Source organism: Sinocyclocheilus rhinocerous, unplaced genomic scaffold (genome assembly GCF_001515625.1).
Source record: "Sinocyclocheilus rhinocerous isolate Xijiao unplaced genomic scaffold, SAMN03320098_v1.1 scaffold539, whole genome shotgun sequence".
Classification (NCBI taxonomy): Eukaryota; Metazoa; Chordata; class Actinopteri; order Cypriniformes; family Cyprinidae; genus Sinocyclocheilus; species Sinocyclocheilus rhinocerous.
The window spans coordinates 985,489-1,008,930 of NW_015653003.1; the positions used below are offsets into that span (position 1 = coordinate 985,489).

General features: G+C 37.1%; 1 protein-coding gene and 1 pseudogene across 1 annotated transcript in view; both read right to left on the bottom strand.

Moving 5' to 3' along the window:
* The window catches only part of cyb5b (cytochrome b5 type B), a 7,366-nt gene extending 2,474 nt beyond the window's left edge, over positions 1-4,892 (bottom strand). Inside the window, exons 1-2 of the mRNA XM_016521613.1 lie at positions 4,586-4,892; positions 453-581 (exon numbers count right to left, since the gene is read on the bottom strand). Of these exons, the coding sequence (XP_016377099.1) occupies positions 453-581; positions 4,586-4,762 (306 nt within the window). The 5' untranslated portion in view covers positions 4,763-4,892. The remainder of the gene's footprint in view (positions 1-452; positions 582-4,585) is intronic.
* Positions 4,893-14,467: 9,575 nt separating this feature from the next.
* Positions 14,468-19,746, bottom strand: LOC107715466 (adenosine receptor A2b-like; annotated as a pseudogene).
* Between the last annotated feature and the right edge of the window lie 3,696 nt (positions 19,747-23,442).

Sequence of the window (23,442 nt, forward strand, 5' to 3'; positions counted from 1 at the left end):
ACTATGGAAGCCCGTTTCCGCCACTGAATAAAAAATAAGAGGTAATTGCGACTTTTTATCTCACAATTCTGACTTTTTTTCTCAGAATTGCGTAGTATAAACTCGCAATTGCGAGTTAAAAAGTCATAAATTGTGAGATAAAAACGGGCAATTCTGAGAAATAAAGTCAGAATTGCGTGATATAAACTCGCAATTGCGAGACATAAAGTCGCAATTCTGAGAACATAGTCTTTTCCCCCCCTCAAAATTCGACTTTAACTCGCAATTGCGAGTTTATATCACGCAATTCTGACTTTATAACTCGCAATTGCGAGTTGAGAAAAAAAGTCAGAATTGTGAGATAAAAAGTCGCAATTACCTATTCTAAATGTTTTATTCAGTGGCGGAAACAGGCTTCCATACAAAACACATCTTTAAACTAATAAACCTATAAGAAAAGCAAGCAGCACTACCATATGTAGTTCGCCGATGTAATACTGCTGGAGCATCTCTCTGGCATCTGTGGAATGACCCACATCCTCAAAGCTTTCCGTTGCATCTGCACCTGCTTGCTCCAGCAGAACCTCTTCACCTCCTGGATGCTGTCAAAGAAAAGAAGACAAAGGTTTATAAATGATATCCTTTTGGACACCGGCACTGTGTGACATGACATCTGTTGCACAATATTCAACCTCTAATCTCTCTTTACAATTCAAAGGTTATGATACAAACAACGGTGAGAAAGTTTGACACTCTGGCAACTAACATCAAGATTCCTGTGTAAGCCTTTTGTACAAAACATGTTAATAGAAGGGTTACAATCCAAGAACCGGTTCTTATAGTGTATTGTTGCACTTTTGGTTCCTGGAGTGTTTTTTTTTTTTTTCCTTCATTAACTAATATCTTCATTAACCCCCTAGTATTCCTGTAAAATTTAAAACGCCTAAAAAAAAAAAAAAGGCATACCCAAAGTAAATTGCATGCTGTTCTTGAATCTCTCTTTTGAAAGGTGACACTTTGAGGTTTGTTCCTTAACCGAACAAACCTCAGAATCACTGTAAGTCTTACTGGTATTGAGTAATACAACTTTGAACACACTGAAAAAGGAAAACGGGTTTTTGTAAAAACACAATGGGATCACAACATGAAGCGTTGTTGGCAGTCTGACAAAAACACTGATTGTACCCGCTGTGCTGGTTGTATCTTCAATTTTTTTTTCGTATGTCACGAAGTTAACCCTTAAAAACATGCAGTGTACCGCCGGCGTGGTACAGGAAGTGGATCAGAACATTACAACCATTGATTAGAAAACAATAACATAAATAGGGTACTTAACAGCTTTAAAGAGGGACAGAACTACAATCCCATGAAGTATTGTGTATGACAATGAACTTAACAGTGATGGAAAAATATAGTGATTTAAAGACGGTGATTATACATATAGAGAGAATATAGTTTGTTTACTGCAAAATATGCATAGCATATATTTTAAAATATTTAAATAGCATAGTAAGAAAGATTCCCGCGTCATTCACAGTGCTTCACAGGAGCGAGCAAGAACGTGCAATTTGCTTGTTGGGATTCTTTGATGGTGGAGATTTGTTTGCAGAATCATGGGTAATGTAGTTTTTCCACCAGAGGCCTATACCATGATGCCGGTTTTCTGGCTAGCAAGGTAAGTTTCAGGTTAGTTTGCACCAACACTGGGTTATAGGAGCCATGAAAGTGGTTTGGTTTTTAGTGGCGTTTATCATCACCATAGTAACTTACGCTCCATGGCTAACCTACTCCATAGCAGGTTATGTTCTGGTTTAGAGATCTCAAACCGAAATCTGACCAATCAGCTTCAAGCAAAGTAACACATCTGGAACCTCAACCGAGGTGGTACTAAAAAAAGTACCAGGTACTGTACCCAGTGGAAAACCCCCAAAAAGTGAACTGTACCGAGCCGTACCGTGCTGTACCATGCAGTGGAAAAACGCCAAAAGTCACTCCAGTTTCTCTTGCTCCAAATTAAAGGGAACTACTTAGTAAAACATTTTAAAGATAATGTCTAGCTTTTAGTGATGATTATTTATTATAATTACTTGATATGATTTATATAATTATTATACCCTTAATCCATGACACGAGACATTTTTAGTTTATTATTATTAAACTTTACTTTTAAACAAATAAAGTGTGTGTGTGTGTGTTAGGCTTGCCGCGATAGACGGTGCTGACGGTGATACCGGTGTTAAGCCGCAACACCGGTTACTTCACTTGCCCCCCGCGGCACCGACCCCCACCGTCGTTTAGATTTTTTTTATAGTAATAAAAATCATTTAGTTCAGTAAAAGAACAGACATTACAATTAAAAACTGAACGATTAAACGGTGGGAAAATTTCCTCAACGTCACAACCCTAGTGTGTGTGTGTGTGTGTGTGTGGTCAATATGCAATATAAATAAGCTTTAGAATTAATAGATAAAGTTTTAAAAATGACTACATATGACTATTGATTTTTTTTTAGTGTCTGTATATATATTCAACTACATAAACTAACTTCACAACTGTCACTTGCACTGGTATGGCAAGATGTTTTCTTTAAGTTGTCCTCTTTTATGGACAACTCTTTTCAACTTGCTGTGTGTTGAAATTCTTCATTTAAAAAAAAAAAAAAAAAATCATTTAATCTTTGGCAGTGAATTGCTCTCTGGTGAGAAGTGAATCACAGTTTCAAGGCATGTGATTGGCTGTTCATTACAGATGTCATGTGCACCTGCTCCATAAACTCAGGATCAATGCTTTTGTTGACGGAGAAAGGTAATGATCAGGGTCATGGCACCAACAAAGCCGGATTGGATTGGTTTGGTTTTGTCAACTCAAAACTAATCCTATAACCCTGAGTTTGTTCAGCCACCATCATGGTACAGGCCCCATGAACTCCACTGTCAAACATGAATATTAAAACGCAATTATATATAATAATATAAAAAGTTGAAATAATGAGAACTGATGGCTTCAGCAAAAGCTTTTATATCGATTAACAACCTCATAGCTCACAGTAGGTCCGTCTTTAAAGGGTTATAAATTATTGTACTTATGGTCTCCTATGGAGGAAATGAATGGATTTTAACTTTGGGAATCCGGCTATTGCACTCAATACAGAACCGATTCCATCTTTGGTTCTATAAACGGTTCAAACAGAACATTGTATTGAAATACTCTTTTGGTGAATCTTTTTGGTGTCTCCTTTTTCCTGAATTAAACATTTCTTAAAACATCAGATTCACTTACTGAGTCACAAATTATTACCTAGTCCAACTCGAAAGACCTGTTACTGTTATGTTGTACTTTAAGCTAGTATCTGGTTGTTCATATAACATTTTACAGTTTAGTTGCACAATGAGCAGAGCTGGGTAGATTACGTAATTCATTACATTACACATTTTAGGTAATATAATCAGAATACTTTTTGATTACTTTTGACCCAACTCATTTATCCAATTGACTTAATAAATATTGTACCATATTGATATAAAAATGCAAAGAAAATATATTACATTTGTTGTTAATAACATAATGAAGTGCATTAAACATTACATTACGTAAAGGTTTCCTAAACTGTGGTTTGTGAAGGAACTGCAGGGGTTTCGTAAGTTTAATGAAAAGCGAATAATTAATCATAAAAATATTATTTTTAAATAACAACAATCAAAATAACACACAAAATAAAAAATATTTAGTTTACCTGCATGCCATGTGATCAACGTCACAGAACTGTGAACATTTGCTAATGTGTTACTGAATTATTCATTTCAGTAAATGGGGAGGTACTTCAAATAAATATATAAGGTGAAAGAAAAAAAGTTTGGGAATCCGTGCATTACATGTAAATAAGAAATAATGTGAATAGTGCATTTTAATGTGTTTGAAAGAAAAAAGCCTTCCAAAGACAGTAATAAATGGTTAAATAACCTACTGAGTGATAAATAAAATAAAAATTGTGTTCATCAATAGATGATGCAATGTTGAAATAACCCTTCTTAAAATGTAAATGATTTTTGTAAATCCAGTGGTCAAATGCTGTGTAGCCACCTGATTAGTGACTGGTAGTTATAATGGTAATTAAATAATTTTTACATATGTATAAAAGCCTATAAAATCTGTCATATAAATCGGTCTCTTCATTAGACATTAGCCTACTGATTGCCACCATTGATGGACAAATTTTTTTTTATAATATTAAAATCCAAAGGGTGCCGCGACTAAAAAAAGGTTGGGAAACACTGAGTTAGGCTAGCCGAGCAGCTATGTGGCCAATACCCAACCATGCAATGCCTTCCTACATGTTTCGATACACAATATTTCCGTAGAGAGCCAGTTTAATCCTCCAGTGTTGTTTACTGCACTGAATCTAGTATGCTAACAGACTAATCGGGCCACAGAAACTTTGATGATCTTGTCAGCAGCTTGTTTCTCGAGTCTAAAGAGACTCCAACTAAAAATAAATAATAGTCCATATTTAAGATATATAAACAAAAGGTAAAATCGTGCAGGATTAGTGCTGTGTGGTTGTATCAGGTGTGATGTGGAGGACACGATGAAACTCCAACCCTCTTACCTCCTCCATGAATCTTGTGATATCGTAAACTTTATCGTGGATTATGAGCCATGTGTCTTTGCTCATGTTATGGGCTTGAACCTCTTCGCGTGTGTAATATTTCACACCGCTGTCCGTATTTTCATCCTTCGTGTCCTGATTCTCTCTTTTCACCGAGATCTCAGTTTCTTCCCCCATATCACGCAGATTACGCGGAAACCAGAGCGCAGGTTTGAACTGTGATCGTTTAGCTTGAAGCGGTTTTTTAATACACCTTTTAACCCGTCCAATTCAGTTCTCGCCGAGCCGGCACACCATTTCGCCACCAGTCAAGGTTGCCAGGTTTTCACAACAAAAACCCGCCCAATCGCTCCTCAAAACTAGCCCAATCGCTTTGGGGCTAGTTTGGAGTAGAAAAACGGAATGCGTTAAAAATCATATTTCGGGGGGGGGGGGGTAAAATAAAAGTTTTTTGGCGGGGGTCACCTGGTAAAATTCGCATTCCAGTGGTTTTATCCCAATATCACGTTATTGGGGTCGCTTCAACCCCCGGCACTGTGTTAAAGTAGCTCAATTACACGGGAAAACCGCGGACTTGGCAACACTGCCACCAGTCACGAGAAATGACCCAATCCATTCGCTCGAACCAAACCAGCCAATCGGCGCTCAGTTCACTCGGCACACGGCCAGTGACGGATATAGTAGTAGCCAATCAGAATCAGGAACCGATCATCACGGACCGCCAAACGTCACATGCATTTTAGGCGCACATTGGTCTCACGTTACACAACCCCAAAAGTCCTTAAAGGGATAGTTCACCCAAAAATGAAAATTCTGTCATCATTTACTCACCCTCATGTCGTTCCAAGCCTGTATGAGTTGCTTTCTTATGTTGAACATAAAAGAAGATAGTTTGAAGATTGCTGGTAATCAAACAGTTAGTTGGTGGTTGCCATTGACTTCCATAGTATTTTTTCCCCCTTAATATCCCTTTAATACTGAAAAGTCCCAAATACCTTTTTGTTTTTGTGTGTGTATTATTTTGTGATCGGATTGCTGCGTTTATCACCAGATGCGTTAGAAGTGTCTGTTTAGAGGAGTAAAAGCAAAGAAATCATCTACCATCTCAAAAATCAAATAACCTTGCCAAAAACATACAAAAAGTTAAGGCAAACTTTTAGGTAGGTTTTGAGGGGGAAACAAAAAACAAAAAGTACGGATGCCTTATCCAATATCCTGATTACAAAAGATTTTAGGACACAACCATAGATGGTAAAACCATATAAACCCCTGATTAAAACATTTATATACCTGCTGTGGTAGTGACTTTTCACAATAATGTCTCTTCACAATAATCAATGTGGACAGTTACATCTGATGCATGAATGCAGGCTAATGGACTTCATTGTCTATCATTATTTCATAATGATCTGTTCCACACAAGTGTATAGCCATATATATATATATATACATACATACATACACACACACACCACACCCACCCAAAGAACTACATTTATAGCACTTTAAGTTTGAAGGCGAAATTAAGTCTTTTTTTTATTTTTATCTTTAAAATGTAATTGAGTGCAAATATTCAAGTCTCAATAATAGGCATATTTAAGTAGCTTTAATACCCCAAAATAATACTAATTATTATACAATCCTTAAATTATTATTATTATTATTATTATTATTAATATACACTCCTGTATGCATTAAAAAAAGTTGTATGTGCTTTTTAAAGGTTTCGGGTTTGCAAGACAAAATAAATTTACACCACTGCTATTCTTTTTTTTTCTAATTGTTGTTCTGAATTAAGTAGCTATGATACAAGCAAGCAGGTATGGGGTTTTTAGATACTGTATTCATTCGCTGATTGTCATTTGTCTCTTCCCTCCAACCAAAAATAACAAAACCTTCCCTGAATGAATTCGCTAATGACTTTTGCAGAGTTTTCATTTGGTGCTAGGTAGAGAGCAACGCTTCCTCATATCTAATCAGCTAGTGAGGAGTGCCATGTGTGCTCAACTGATATCTGTTTAGGGAAAACAGAGGACTCATAATTGGTCTCATCGGTGAAATGGCTCATTAACACAGAGCCTGAGCACTTTCCCCGTTTTTGCAAACTGAAATCTGCAGATTGTAGTATGAGGCTACATTAATAAGAAAAATCAGCTGTTTTCAAACATATAATAGGCTATTTAACGTTTAATATAGGCAAGTATAAGTAGACTGTCTTTATGAAAACTGAGTAAAAGATTTGGTGCCATATTTGAAAATTGTTAATTGACTAAACAGTTGAGATAAAGAATGTTTTGATCTTTAAGTTTCAGTAAACTTACTCCCTGTTAACAAATCGCTTACTTGTGCCACAGTAGGTTAGACAAGGGGTGCTTCTCAATATCCCTCCTGCATCCTATGACCCGGAAACCGCTCGAGCGCAGCCATCTTGAAGGACGTCTCAATTCACACCTGATTCAGATCATCAGTTCATCGTGGCTGGGAACCACTGGGTTAGGTATATGTCTCACTTATCAGACACACCTAATTCAGGTCTTGCAGTCTCTACTAATGAGCTAGTTGAATCAGGTGTGTTAGATGAGAGAGACATAAAATGTGCAGTGGGGGGGGCTTCCAGAACAGGTTTGGAAATCTCTGGGTTAGATTATGTTAAAGTGTGACGGTTGTTGGGGTCATGATGGTGCACGATGGACCACTCACATATTTTATACTTTCAGCCTTTGAGTTTTTATGATTTTCTCAGCCCTCCAAAATGTTGCCAATGCTAGATACTGTTTTGAGCTATGGGGATTATGTGAATGTATGTCATGCCATATTAACTTGTTCACTCAGCTGTTATTATAATTGTGTGGCAGGTGATTGGAGCTACAGTAGTGAGATGAAGCATATCTGAAGCTGATGATGCTTCTCACTCTGAAAACATTGTCCAAGTTTTGTTATATATATATATATAATATATCATAAATTTTTATTTTATATATTTCTTTCGTCTATGGAGACCTGCTTTCAAGGGAGGATCCGATTCCTTGCAACACTTGAGAAAACCTCCAGGCCTTTAGGAAAGCCGAGGTAGTTAGAGTGAGAATGGACCAACCTGAAATGGTTACTAACATCACGGCCAGGACTCCTCGCCTTCTATCACAACTTTGATGTGGATACTATTTTGCTCTGTTTTCACTACTGCAAGTTTGTTTTATCAGATCAAATTTCACCCTATTTACACAAACTGGGCTGCTTTTTCTCCTCTTGTAATCTGCACTTGAGAGCTTGTGCATTGTGACTTCCTTTAGGTTGGATAGTTTCTGAACCGGGCAATGTAATGGCTTTTCTCCAGTGTGCATTCTCCCTCTCAGAGAAATACAGGAGCAATGACTCTTTTCACAGTGTGAACACTTGTAAGGTCTGTCTTCAGTATATGGATTTGATTGCTATCTCACTCAGACTCTGCAAGAGTGAAGTTTTGGGTTGCCACGATGGGGTAATTTCACGTTCTCTGTGTTATTGCATGTTGTTGCAAGAAAGTATATTCTTTTCATTAGACTTCCTTCTAATACACTAAGAACTTTGCATGCAGCTACTAAGTGTTTTTGTCAAATAACCATTGCTCACCTTATACAATATTTGAACAATAGTTCATTGTGTGTGCATGTTTACAATAAATGATATGCTTGGGACCTTGAACAAAGAATGATGTAAACTTATTAAAGGGAATTACATCATGTCCTAACCAAACACAATGCAATAAATTGATAAGCTCTTTCAGGGTGGGACGTTTTGGTTGCTTTGTAATACTGTCTAGTTCTTGCTCACTATAGATAATAAAATAAAATGAGAACAGATATAACTGGGTTTATACAATAGGATGCTTTTCTAGTGGTGTCTCATTGGCGTAACGTCTACACTTTTGAAAGTTTTAAATCTGGCCACAAGGTGGCAGTGGATGCATTTAGATGGGGCTGTGTGTAGCACTAAGGAAATGATCCACAATAGTTGGACAATAATATATTATACACATATATAGATTATGCATTTTTACATTATGCATTGTTCATTTGGCATGGGGACAGACATGTACACCCCCAGTCTGCTCAGACAAGTGTTTAAGACATAATAGATTTACCTAATCAGATCTGAAAAATTAATTGAATGTTATACCATTTTTTCATTACAAATGATCAGAACAACAATTTAAGTGAAATGATTATCATATTAAATGATGATCATGTTCTCCAGCATGATTTGAGCATCATCCAATGAGCATCTTGAGCTTCAACGGAAACAAGAATGTCACACATTTACTTGTGAAAGATTTTTAATGTGTTTTAAAGAAGACTCTTATGCTCATCAAGGTTGCATTTATTTTATCAAAAATACAGGGGGGAAACAGTAATATTGTAAAATATTATTACAATTTAAAATAATGGTTTGCTATTTTAATATACTTTAAAATATAATTTATTTCAGAAATCATTTTAATATGCTGATTTATTATCAATAATCAAAAGAGTTTTGCTGCTCAGTCTTTTTTGGGAACCTGTTATACATTTTTCAGGATTCTTTCATGAACATAAATGTTAAAAAGAACAGCATTTATTCAAAATAGGAATCTTTTCTAACAATATAAGTCTTTACTATCCCTTTTTATCAATTTAACACATCCTTGCTATAATTATTTATTTTATTTTTTTTCAAAAAAAAAATACTGACCCCAAACTTTTGAACAGTTTTGTTTGTTACAAAAGATTTCTATTTTGAATAGTCTAACTTTTTATTCATCAAAGAATCCTGAAAAAAAGAATCACAGGTTCCAAAAAAATTAAGCAGCACAACTGTTCCAACATACTGTATATTCCAACAATAACATTTGCAATATTACTGTTTTTTGTATGTATTTTTGATCAAATAAATGACAAAAGACTTCATTCAAAAACATTAAAAATCTTACTGATCCCAAACTTTTAAACAGCATTCATTTCCATGGTTTCAAATGGCAGTTGTTAAAGAAACAAATATGATTTCAGCTTACTTCTTGATTTTTAGCCATGTTTAGCCTATTTTAAATCCTGTTTTGTCTTATTTTATTCTGTGGCCCTGTTGGAAATGTGCTAAGGCCCCCTCTCGGCTTCTTGATTGAGAACCACTGACTTATTGAATTAGTGACCATTTTGTCATAACTACAAGATTTTTTTTTTTTTTTTTTTAATGTTTCTGTTTATTTTCAAAGTGGTTTCAGATTTTAAATGTGGTTTCAGACATTTAGACCCCACTTTTCTCTTCTAAGTTTGATTCAGCTATCTAAACTTCATTGTTTTTATTAGTCTAAACACACATTGTGAGCACAAATGCATCTGCCTCTATGTGCTTTGTCATTGCATCATTTCCAACAACACACAACAGATTTCCCTTCAATCCAGTAAATATTTGCATGCCTTTCCCTGGCAGAAGGATGGCGGATCATGTGCTAATTGACAGTGAAACCTAATGGTACGTGCATAACTTGCACAATTTTACATGCAGACAAAAACAGCTATGATGGAGACAAGCTGGAGAGCAGCAGCACAGACGAAGGGTGGACCTGGTCATCAATGACTCTGTTTATTTCCGTCCAGGCAAGGAAATGAGCGATTGGGGTCTCAGATTAGCACTACTAAACAGCTGGGAATGTTTACACAGGAAATTAGATGGTGATTTTCACTTTCTGTCCCCTCTTTGCCATATGGAGTGATGCATTATGATAATTCTGAGGATGAATCACAATCTCCTCATGAATTTTGTCAAGACACTCGGGCATAAAAATCCATTCTGTTATGATGCAGCAGATGAGGTTTCATGTTTATTAGTGTGCTATCTCATATTAAAAACCCATCTTTCTTTATCCAAATTAGACAAGTCATTACACCCTACATCATGTCCATCGGATGTGGTTTTTCCTGCTTTATCCTCTCTCTTTTTACCACCATTTGTGCCTTGAAGTCAATGGCAGTAGAGTGTGCAAAGATAAGATGTGAGAGGTTTACAGGTTTTATTGAACGCTGTACAAACTCATCCTGAAATGTGGCATGACACTTCAGGAGACTCGATATGTCACCACAGCAACGGATCATGGTCTACACAGCCTGACGGGTCAGAGAACATCATATGAACACAGGCCTGACAAAAACACCCAAGGTCAAAGCTCACTGCAGAGGCGTGACAGCATTGATAATTAAATCCACCCACGGTCTTTAATACACCAGAGCTTAAAACATCTTTTGCAGCAGCGAGCTGCATGTGGTTAGACGCATCCAAGTTTTCTAGACTATCAAGGTTTCGTTTGTTCTGCTGTGATGGAATATTGAATCTGACAAACCTGAATAGCTGAATGATGGGAGATTCAAGAATAAAAAACCTTGTGAAAATCTCGCCGAGCTGTAGAAGGTGACACAAAAGTTAAAACAACGCTAAATGGTGTTGCTAAGAGCCTAAAATCTTTTCAGTCTTTAAAGGGATAATTCACGCCAAAATAAAAATCCTGTCATCATTTACTCAAGTTGTTCCAAACCTGTATGAATTTCGTTCTTCTGTTGAACATAAAAGGAGATATTTTGAAGAATGTGGGTAACCAAACAGCTGCTGGTCCACACTGACTTCCATAGTATGGCAAATATGACCCCTTTAATAACTGAAAACCTTTTTGGGATATTACATTCACACCACTAGGTGTCAGTATGACTGTTGTATCGCCAATAATCAAACAAAGATTTAATTTAAATTTAAAATGAGTACACCTTTAAATGTTGGTTATGTTTGCACATTTTTTTTATTTTATTTTTTTTTACATAGGGGTGATATCTAATATCTAGTTTCAGATATGAAATATGTTGGTGCTGTACGTGCAATTTATGTACAATTATTATTCTTTTGTAGATAAAATCTATTAAAATTTCAAGTGGTTGTGAGAATGGTATGTATCTGTAACAAATTATGCATTTGGTTGCACTTTTTGTGATCTCACTAGACTGGAGATCAGGGAACAGAGAAGCAGACTTGCTGCTCTAAGCAAATACAGTATGTTGCATCTGCCATCAAAAGGAGAGAAAAAAATCATTTTTAAGTTAGTCTGTGGCTGGAAAGGGGAGTATTTATTGTGAAATTTTCTAAAAGCATGGTTGCTGCAACCACTGTATCCGGTAATAAGAAACAGTGTTGGGGGTAACGCATTACAAGTAACGCAAGTTACGTAATCAGATTACTTTTAAAAGTAACTTTCCCCAACACTGATAAGAAATAATATTCATAGAATCACAGATTTTTAGGAGAGCTGAGATAAAAGACAAGGGACAGCTGAAGTCTCCCTAAACATGGTCTAGCAATGGCCATGTTTTTAAAGAGATATATAATGATGAGAATGTAAAAAGAGGCTCTCATTACAATCAGTATAATTAGAATCCTGCTTTGGCAGGTCCAGCTGGCACAGATGAAGCTATCAGATGTCACTACACATGGCTAAATCTCAAATAATCCTGAATTTTGATGAGCTGTCACGGCGATTATGTTATGAAGTGTTATTTGACTGTTCAGTAACTCTATATTTTTGCAAAACTCCAAAAACATAACTATACATGGGCCCACAATTCACTGCAGCTTCCGGCTGAAATGAACACTAGTGGGAGAAAAACACCAACAACTTTTATTCCTTTCACACAAGTTATTGTTACAAATGCAGATTATTAATTAATAGATTCACTTTCACTCAATTCCTTGCACTATACTAAACAAACACATTTTGATGTTTGCGTCACATAACCAGCTCCATATGTACGGCTTTTCTGACAAAGTAAACTTGCTCGGTTGCCCACCTGATACAGCATTGTACTTGTAATGTGAAGCACTCGGGTACGAGTTCAGTAAAACACATTTTGTGATAAAAGCTCAAAGACTTGTACAAGCAAGCTAAAATGACATGGTTCTGTCATAAAATGCGTTTTTATCTCAAGTTTGTGTTATCTCGAGGGTTTAGTGTAGGTGGTATGTTGCTTTAAAACACAATAGAGCATTAACCTTTCAGCACCCCTCAACAAAGAATTTTTCCAATGTGCCTGGGTTGAACAATAGCCACACATAAAATTCACTCATGTCATTCCATCTTTAATGTTCCATATAAGATAGCAAGTCATACAAGTTTGTAACAACATAAGGGTGAGTAAATGATAGAAATTATGTTTGTGGATGAACTATCTCTTTAAGTTCTTGACCTTATTTAGAACAATTTACTGGTTTATTGCATGTGTGTATTGCATTTATTGTGTGTGTGTACACAGATTTTATAGTAGAATCTGATCAATTCTCAACACAACAGTAAATGAGCAAGCATCTCCTTCATTGTTCTTGCTGATTAGAAGGTGACAGCATTTGAGTGTCTGTTTGGTGCTCTGCAGCAACTCCAAATGGCATAAGGGCTTCCATGTGATTTCATCACCATGACAACAAACAGCTACAAAGTCACTGCCCAGCTAGCAGCTGAACCACACGAGGTGTTTTTAAAAATCAGTTTCACATTAGCAGCACTTCAACAACCCCCCAAGGTGTCGCTGTACAGTAGCTTCCTATACTTGTGCATTAAGATTTGCTGTTAAGAAGCTGGTTTAATCAGTCTCATGTGATGGTCTTGTTAAACTCAACAATACTTTTCTATGCAGCTGAACAGATCAGAAGGTGCAAAACAGTCTTTATTGACCTATGCAGATTTAACTCTTAAACTCAAAACAAGGATGCTGGAAGCTGATTTGATATGGCCATCATAATAGTAGTTAGGTGAGACTATATACTCCTCATTTTTCTCCATTACTAAGCGCGAGAGAAGAGCTGAATTGATCAGATCTCCTGCAGCACTACAGAAGTTGCTGAGGTAGCACTGAGGTTCACAGCTGATGTTCCCACATCACAAATAAGAAAGTTTATTGTATATGCTGCAGCCTTAATGAGGGCTGTTTTCTATAGCCCTTGGGGGTATGTATGCAATTTTTTGGGAGGTGAGATGGAGCTTATATGGTCAAACGTGATTTAAAAAAAAGACCAGGGAATTTCAAAATGATGATGCCAAGGACCCTTAAAAATAATATTTTTTCTCTCTCTCTCCCCATGCATGAGGTCCATTTATAATGTTTGAGAGAATTTTGGATTTTATAAAGTGAAGTTAGCAGTCTAAAGATGACTCTATATGGCGAGAATAATAAAAATACATAATTCATATAAATAAAAAAAATACAAAACATGGCTGTCAATAAAATAATTAAAATGTAATCATTTCCATATTTTGAAAGAATGAAAAATTAAACAGCAATATCAAATTCATTAAAAGGATGGTTCACCCAAAAATGAAAATTGTCGGTTCGCTCACCCTCCACTTGTTCCAAACCTGTATGAGTTTCTTTCTTCTGTTGAACATAAAAACACATTTTGAAGAATGTTGCAACCAAACAGTTCCCGGTAGCCATTGACTTCCACAGTATTTTTTTCTATATTATGACTACTGTCAACTGTTTACTTACCCACATTCTTCAAAATATCTTCTTTTGTGCTAAAAAAAAAAAAAGAAAAAGAAAAAAAAACTTAAACTGTTTGGAACAACTTGAGAGTGAGTAAATGACAAATTTTAATTTTGGGTGAACTATCGCTTCTAAAGGTAAAGAAAAAATTAACATTTTAAAGGCCTAAAATATTTCACATTTTGCAAATCCCTATTGTCCCAGACCACAGTTTGGAAACCCCTGAACTTGTGCATGGTAACTATGACCCTTTGAATCAAAACCCCAACAAGGTTTACACAGGAAACAAGCAAATATATTGTTTCACAGTCATTATACAAACTCCAGAGAGCTATATTTATCACATATTTGCCCAGCATGAGCTCCAGCTCTCTCATTAAACATAAATAAATGCCCCCCATAGCTGTAAAAAGTAAACTGCCCACAAAAATGCAGCATATAGTTTCTTTATATGGGATGTGGGAACATCTGCAAACTTCGGCACATCCCTTACATACTGTATCAAGCCCACGAGGTTTATTGTCAACATGAACCACTACAAATGTCATCTTCATGAAGCATATGCGAGCAGAGCAGAATGGAGTCCTGCTCTGTCAAAGAGAACCTCACGTCAAGCTACATGTCTGACTGCTCATGTGTGGGTTTTCACAAAGGAACAGGTTTATTCTTAGTCTACCAAAAGATGATTTACGACTTCAGCAAGTCCTGAATCTTTTAAAGTCAACCAAACAGCCAAAACAAACAGTGATGCTTTAAATAGTAAATAGGCTTTGACGCTTTATTTTACAACAAACTGAAGTTTTAACATTTCATTTAAACCACATATAAAAAATTATTTACACATCAAAAACTTTTGTAATCAATCATAATGTATGGCTGTATAATACTCCCAGGTCATTAACAGCTCTTTATGTGCTTGCTTTATATGCACCCTCCACCACAGGACTTTTTTTTTTTCACCCCATTGAAATGTACTATTTTTGTAACAGGTACTTAAGCTAAAACTTAAAGCTTAAAATCTAGATTTACATAAATTTGATTTGCACAAAGCTTCAGCCTCTTAGCATGACAACTTCAATCCAACATTCGCGCCAGTCCGTCGTAGCCCACCCATATGGTTTATTTACAGTTTGATAATGCTGGTCGTACAATGTTCCTCTACGTCTGACAGTGACCAAAAAGCCTACTTAGTTGAAAATAAAAATTAATGTTTGCTTCAGAGATGCAATGGAAATGTCATGAAACGGAAAAGGTTAAAGCCAAAAGGCATATTTGATCTGACCTTTACATTATGTACCTGGCTAATTACTTCCCCTTCTGCATAAACTACATAACTGAGATTTAAAGGTTAAACTTCCACAGCTGGTTGATATTGGGTTTATGAATAGATAAGGAAATGTGTGCAAATGTTTCTAAGGCTCTCGTGTGTTTAACTTGAAATGGCAATCAACAACGCAAAACCATTTCAGACTTCAATTAGGCCAAAAAAACAGTATGAGTGAATATGAGAAGGTGCCATCAAGAAGTAAAAAGGCACAAATAGCTATTAAACAAGGGAAATATGAGTGTTTCTGAATGCTAACTTGCGATTAAAAAGACATTTAGTGGAATAACCTCCGTCCGAGCAGGTTAATGACATGTCAGTAGCACTCATGATGACTCAACTTCACCAGAGCTTTAAAACTTCAGATCACAAGACTAAAAGGAATCTCAAGCCGGCTCTGGTTGACGCACGTTAGTCTGAGGTGGCATGAGTGGTAGCAGAGTGCAGGTGGACGACAAGCTAGAAAAGCGCTCATGGAGCGAGCTGTTACCGTTCCATCCGGGAACCACGGAGGATTCTACAGAGTTGACGCAGCTTGAATCACTGTCAGAACCTGGACAAAGTCCTAGACATAGTTTCTGAAGAACCAAATGGAATTTCCTTCTAAAGCTATGGTTGATCCAGAAGTAGAAGATACAATTGAGGAAGCCATTGGAGGTTGGTAACCACACAGCAATAAACTCGATCCATTCGGGGACACCACTGCCTGAAATCGCTGTGAACAAGGAAAGCATGCTTTAGGACTTATTCTTTCTTTAACATATTAGCATCATGGTAATACCTACTAAATAAATGACATGCATTTGCAAAGTAACATCTAACCCAGACAGCCTATGTAAGAAATAACTAGGGTTGCAAAGGGGTGGAAAATTTCCGGTAAATTACCGGAAACTTTCCAAAAATCCCTGGAATATTCCAAAAAAAATCCTGGAAAGTTTCCCAAATTTCTGGAATGTTTCCGAAATTTTCCACCTTTTTGCAACCCTAGAAATAGCTGACTTCAAGGTTAAAGTGGACAATTTCATCATTTACCCAATCTCATGTCATTTCAAACTTACAGAGGTGTAATTGTGCATCATTACCATATTTAAAGTTGGCATGAAATGGAAATTCTACCTATTTTCTAAATGGTTTGGCATCTTAATGATTGAGAACAATTAATCCATGCATGCGTTGCATTTTTACATTTTAATCAAAATATTTTACGGTGAAATGACAGTCTTCTCTCTGGTGACGTACACCGGATTTCTCCAATCATTAAAGGAATAGTTCACAAACAAAAAAAGATGATATTTTGAAGAATGGTGCTAACCAAAGAGTTTCAGTTCCCTTGACTTGTATTCTTGCATTCTGTCTTTGTATTGTCTATGTACAGTGGAACTCAATGGGAACTGAAGCTGTTTGGACACCAACATTCTTCAAAATATCTTCTTTTGTGTTACTTCTGTTACATTGTGACTAAGAATTATGTGGGGTAAATTATGCATTTTTTAAACTACATTACATTTCTATTTAAAAGGTAGTTAAACTACAACACTTCACAAATATCTCACCAGTCAACTACAGTCATAAGTATGAACATGGCAGATGATAAGTCCATAAATATTATTCAAATGTTAATCAACTGTAAAATCAGCTGCTGAATTTAAATATTTAACCATTTCAAGTGACAGGTTCCAGGTCCATGGCTGTGTCAGACCACAGTATTTTTAAATACTTCAGTCCAATTAAATATGGAAGGTTGAGTATGTTTTTGGCTACATTGACTTTTACCAGTAAAATTGACTCTGCATACATTACATTATTTAGCAAAATGCTCAAGCTGTTCTTTTCCACACAACCAAAGTAGATGGTAAACAAGGACTGTCAAGCTCCAAAAAGGACAAACAAGTGCCATAAAAGTGGGCAATTTAAACACCATGTAGGAGGGCTTCAGTCTCCTTGTCTTGTCTTTCATCTCAGCTCCCATAAAACTCTGTGATTATCTCTTCATGTTTGCTGAAAACAGCAGCTGCACTAAGCTATCTGAGGTCATTGCATTCTTCGTCCTTCCCTTGTTAGAAAGTTTAACATTAAAGTATTATACCTCCCACTTTAGACAGTGACAGACCGGCCATAGGCCTAGGCACCATAACCACAGACCACTGCTATACATTTAGATGTAACAGACATGCACTCTATGTGAATCATACGCATTCCAGTGAATTTACAAAGTAATAAAAGAGCAATGGTAACACTTTACAATAAGGTTTCACTTGTTAACATTAGCTATCATAAACGAACAATGAAAAATACTTCTAAAGCATGTATTAACGTTAATTTTAATATTTCCTATATTTAATATCAGCAATTTAAATGACCTGTATGTTATTTAATGGACCTAAGCTAACATCAAATATTATAAACAGCTGCATTTTTTATTAACTAATTAACAACAACAAAAAAAGTTATATAGCTCCTTGTTAGTTAACCTTACTGTAAAGTTAGGGACCTAAAGCATTACCAGAGCAACTAAATACACGAACCACAAGACTAAATACATCAATGCAAAACATTGGGGCTGTCAAATGTTTAAAATAATGGCAATCATTTATTTGCGTATTCATTTGTTTCAAGTTCCTCAACACTGTGCATTTCCATAAAAACCGTCCAAAATGTTTTGCTCAATTAAATATATTTTTTTAAATATAAAATATTCATTTTCAACCTTCATATACCAAAATATATTTCAAATTGTATTTCAGGAGCAAGAAATATAACTACATTTTTAATTTTCTTGACTTGATATATGGATATTTATATTATTTAAAATATATCTTCAAAAATATATACTTTAGTAGAACACATTTAAGTAAATATATTTAAACATTTTAGCAAATATTTACACTAATGTGCAGAATTCTAGTATTTTCACACACAAAAAAAGGTTTTAAGTCAGTTATTTTTATCTTTTGCTTTAGTGTGTCAGCAGGAAATATCAGTTTACATTTCCAAACATTCCTAAAGCAAAAGACAGAAATAACTGGCTTAAACCCATATTTTTTGTTGTTGTTGTTGAAAATACTAGTGGCCTAAGACTTTTGCACAGTAGTGTATATATTGGCCATTTTTTGTATATTGTGAAATATATTTGACTGATTTTATTTATTTGGTCATATGGGTGAATAAAACAATAATAGGAGCTATATGGGGAAATTGAAAAGGAGCTTTGCAACTTTCGATCACTGTCCACTAGTCTACTTTACTTCCGTTAAAAAAAAGGGCAGCTTGGATATTCTGCTAAACATCTGCTTTTAGTGTTCCATACACAAAGCTGGGATCGGAACAACACTAGAATGAATACAAATGATAGGCTATTAATCATGATCTCACCATTGTACAGCATGATGACCATGCAGGGCGTCCAGCAGGTGTAGTAAACGGTCATGACTGGTACTAGAACACGCAAGGCGACTTTAGGCCTGTATCCTCCACCCCAGCTGTGCCTTCTCAGCTTCAACCTCTGTCTCTTGGCGGCTATCCACAGTCTGAGGTTACAGAAGGTCATGATGGCCGAGCACGGGAAGAAGATGAAGCACGTCAGAGACAGAGAGTAAGACACATTGCTGGAGTACAGCGGGTTGCACACGAGCGAGGCTCTGGAGAACTGCACTTCAATGATGCCCTCCGGGAACGAGATGGGAACGAGGAGAACGGGAGGGAAAACCCACGCGAACGCGATCAGAAGCAGCGCTCTTCTCCTGGTCAGCACGGTGGAGTACTTCAGAGGGTAAAACACTGCGATGTATCGTTCCAGGCTTATGGTTGCAAGGGTGTACATGCAGGTGGAATATATAGTTGCGTTGAAAAATGCTACGACGTGACAGAAGGGGTCCGGGCCCCCGCTATATTCTTTAATGAAACTCACGCACAAATTGAGCGGCATGATAAGCAGCCCAAACGCCGAGTCCGCTCCCGTTAACGATAAAAGAAAGTACCGAGAGTTTCTCGACCACCCCGATACCGCTGAAGCTATGACCATCACCACAGCAATGTTTCCCAAAGTTATCATCACTCCCAAAACCGATATAATCCCAATTTTAACAGGGCGGTGAGCCTCCAGTGTCCTCTGTAGATCCGTGACATTCATCAGTTGACGGAATGGAAAGGTTGTTTATGCCGGACATCATGGCGCATTTCCACCAATGACCCATGGCTATTTGAAAAATCCTTATTTTTCAAACGTTACAGATAGTTTTAACAAAGACCAACTGTATGCAAACAGAATCTACATTGCAGAGGCTCCAGGAAAGATGAACACCTGTAGCAAATCAAGCTCAGTCACGTGATGCCGCCCTGTTGAAGGGCCTTAATTATCACATTGTTATCACAGGTGGCCCGTTTCTGAACGGAAAAGGCTAGTCGTCGTGTTTTTCGAGGACACTTATTATGAAACTCTTGGGGAAATGGCGCTAATAAACCCACTTGTTGTTTTATTTTGAATATTTGACTAATGGAATATTTTTCTCTTGAGTTATTAGGCTATTTGGAATCATGTGTTGCAATGTAGAAGTCACAACTAAACGTTGTTTTCCAGAGATTAAATGTGGTCACACAGCAGAGAGATGCAGTAAAAATAAATCAACTTTTGTAAACGTAACCCTATAGGAAAGCCTACTATGTAATATTTAATACATGACTTTCTAAGGCCTTAAAATGATCAAGATCAAAACTTTGCTGAAAAACATCTTCTAAACTTTTTTTTTATTATGTAAAAGGCCTCTTGATATAATTCTTAAAAATAATAAAATGATTTTTATAAATGAAACATAAGAATAGCTTTTTTATAGTAATGTTTCAAGATGAACACTTGACTGAAGCAACTTAGGTTTACTTGAAATTTGCAATTATACCTTTCAAATAACATTACAATAAAACTTGTAACGTAATTAAGAAAAGTGTATATATGCGTTTTATTCTCTACTTACCAATTTAACGTTTGATTTTCATCTTTTAGATGGCTCTCTCTGCCAGTGCCTCTGGACCGCTGCTTCAGCAAATTCACAACAACCAAAATTTACCGCCTTGTGTTATATCGACCAATCAGCGCGTTTGTCAAGGCAGAATTTCAAACACGACCAATCATATTAAACAAGAGACCGTACTTTTTTAGAAACATCATGTTAAAGTATGAGTATCAAAGGCTTTTGAGGAACAGAGTAGTCAGTTTTACTGTTAAAGATCTCTTTGATTTACATTAAAATAATAACATATATTCATCTTACTTTTTGGCCATATAAATAGCAGCTGCACCAAATGGCATATTTTTGCTCAGTTTGTTCAGCTTCTGAATAAAATAGATTTTTTCCCCTTGAGTATGAGCTCCATGGTTTCACAGTATCATACTATATGGGCCATATCAAATTTTTATTTTTCCATTTATTTATTTAAAAAAAAAATTTTTCTTCTATTATTTTATATATCATGGTTAATTAAATTACAAAACCTTTCTTAATCCTTATTCCTTAAAGGAACGACTCCATTGACCCCTACAGTATCTTAAGAACACATTGGACATTGTATAAAAAGCATTAACTGAATTAATTTAGCTCAGAACACTGTTTTAATTCACCCATTTACAATATTTTGATTGAGTAAACAGATTGGGCATATTGAGAAGAAATATTATAGGGTCTACATGGGGGACTATAATTATCCAGTATGTATGATGAATTTTTTTAACGTTCTGTTATTTAAGTCAAAAGGGACATTTTCAAACTTTAATTTTTAATTTTCTTAAAGTAAACAACCACTTAAAGGTGTAGTTCACCTCAAAAAATGAAAATTATATAATTTACTTACCCTTGTTCCAAAGTTTATCCAAACCTGTATGAGTTTCTTTCTTCTGTTAAACACAAAAGATATTTGAAAAATGTTGGTAACCAAGCAGTTGCTAGCCATTGACTTCCATAGCATTTTTTTTTTCATACTATGGAAGTCAATGGGGGCCAGCAACTGTTTGGTTACCCACATTCTTCAAAATATATTTTGTGTTTAACAGAAGAAAGAAACTCATACAGGTTTGGAACAGTTTCAGGGTGAGTAAATAATGACAGGATTTTCATTTTTGGGAGAACTATCCCTTTAAGGCTGAAATTAGACAAAACTTTGAATGAAGTCTATAATGTTTGGGCTAAATTAATTGCTGGGGTGAACCACAGTGAATGGGATGATATGTAACTGAATGTTAGAGAATGCACTCTATGCAAACACGTTCAACATTGTCAAATGCATAGATAATATTCAGTTTCCAGTTGTTTTTACACTGATGAGCAGAATTACTATGTGACTTGACAGCAAAACATTCAGATGGCTGATTCCCTGCCTAATAGGACAGTTATCCCTGCAAGTTAATTATTAGAAGTAAAGAAGTGTTCTTTAAGTGCTAAAATTTAGTTGTGCTGCAGCCACTGTTCTGCTATAAATATCAATCACAAGTATCCAAAACATGCTGCTAATGTCAATTATGTTCTATTGAAGCATGATATGATCATGTAGCTGTCACCAGATGATGAAGATTAAGACAGACGAAGGCAGGTGCAAAAATACTAACGACGGTTTAATCCACAAGCAGGCGATAAGGCATAACAGTGTGTAAACATCTCCACAAACAACAGACAAACACAGAGTGAATAGGGCGGAACTAAATACATGGTGGTGACAAACTATGATAAGCTGTGATGACTGGTTAGTGTCCATGGAAACAGATGATTGGCGGGAACTCAAACAAAGGAACACATGTGATGAATGAAAACAAACTAAGAGTCCATGAAAACTAAGGCAAACGGAACATAACTGTGACAGTACTCCCCCCTCCGGCCAGGTGCGGTCTCGCGCCGTAACAAAACAAAGGGAGGGACGAAGGGGGTTTTTTGGAGGTGGACAAAGGAGATGAGCAGGGATTGTAACGGGACAGCGAAGGGATGATGGTGGTCAGCGGCGACGGAGGAGGGGGTGACAGACGAACGACGACGAGACCCCAGCGGTGATGGTGAATGTCCGATGGCACAGACCCAGAGCCCAGAGATGACAACCCACAGTGGAGACGAGTGAGGGAGGATAGATCCCAGGGTGCAGACGGAGCGTCGATGGAACAGAGCGACATCGCTGGCACAGGAGGCCTAGGCGATGCTGCGGTGACGATCGTCAGAGGTGGAGCCAGACTGCCTGAGGCGACGCCGGTGTGATGGAGGACTGAGGCATACACGAAGCGAAAGAGGAGCACGCTGCAGCCGTAGGGGTGGAGGAATGGAGCATAGCAGAAGATCCGCAAGTCCGTGGCAGAGGTGGGGTGACGACTGACCAAGGGGGAGCCTGTGGGACGAGGGAACCTGGTGGAGCCGTAAGGCCGAGGGTGTCTGGTAGAGCTGACGGAGGGAGGAGCCAACAGGTTGACGGGCCAAGGTGATCAAAAGGGGAGCTACAGGATCTATCCGCTTAGGCACTGATGGTGGTTGCAGAACCTGAGGCTTGACGTCACTGCTTGGCATAACAGGAGATGGCGAAGGGCTGCAAAACTGGGGCTGGAGGACTGGCTGAGCAGAGCGGTGACAGAGGTGGATGTAGATTAGACGGGGTCGAAGGTAACAATACATTGTCCATGCAGGTGTCTGTGCTGTCTAAAAACAGCAATGAAGGTCCAGAGGAAACAGATAAAGAGTTCATACAGTCCATAGTGCTGTCTAAAAACAAGCAATGGGGTAGAGGTCTGCATTCCCGCGGCTCTGGAATGACCGGATTTTTTGCGCCGCGGGATTAAATTCCCGAATAAAACGCGGTAGCGATCGGTAACTCTGGTGTAATTTGAACGGGAGCGGGCGGTCTAACAATATCCCGTTCTCGACGTCCATTTAGACCAGCATATCAGCGCTTTATTCTTATTGACCACCGGTAGGGTACAGCTTGCGTTCAGGACTGTTATGCACGCATGCTTTAAACGTCACACGTTTTATTTGCGTGGTCTGTGC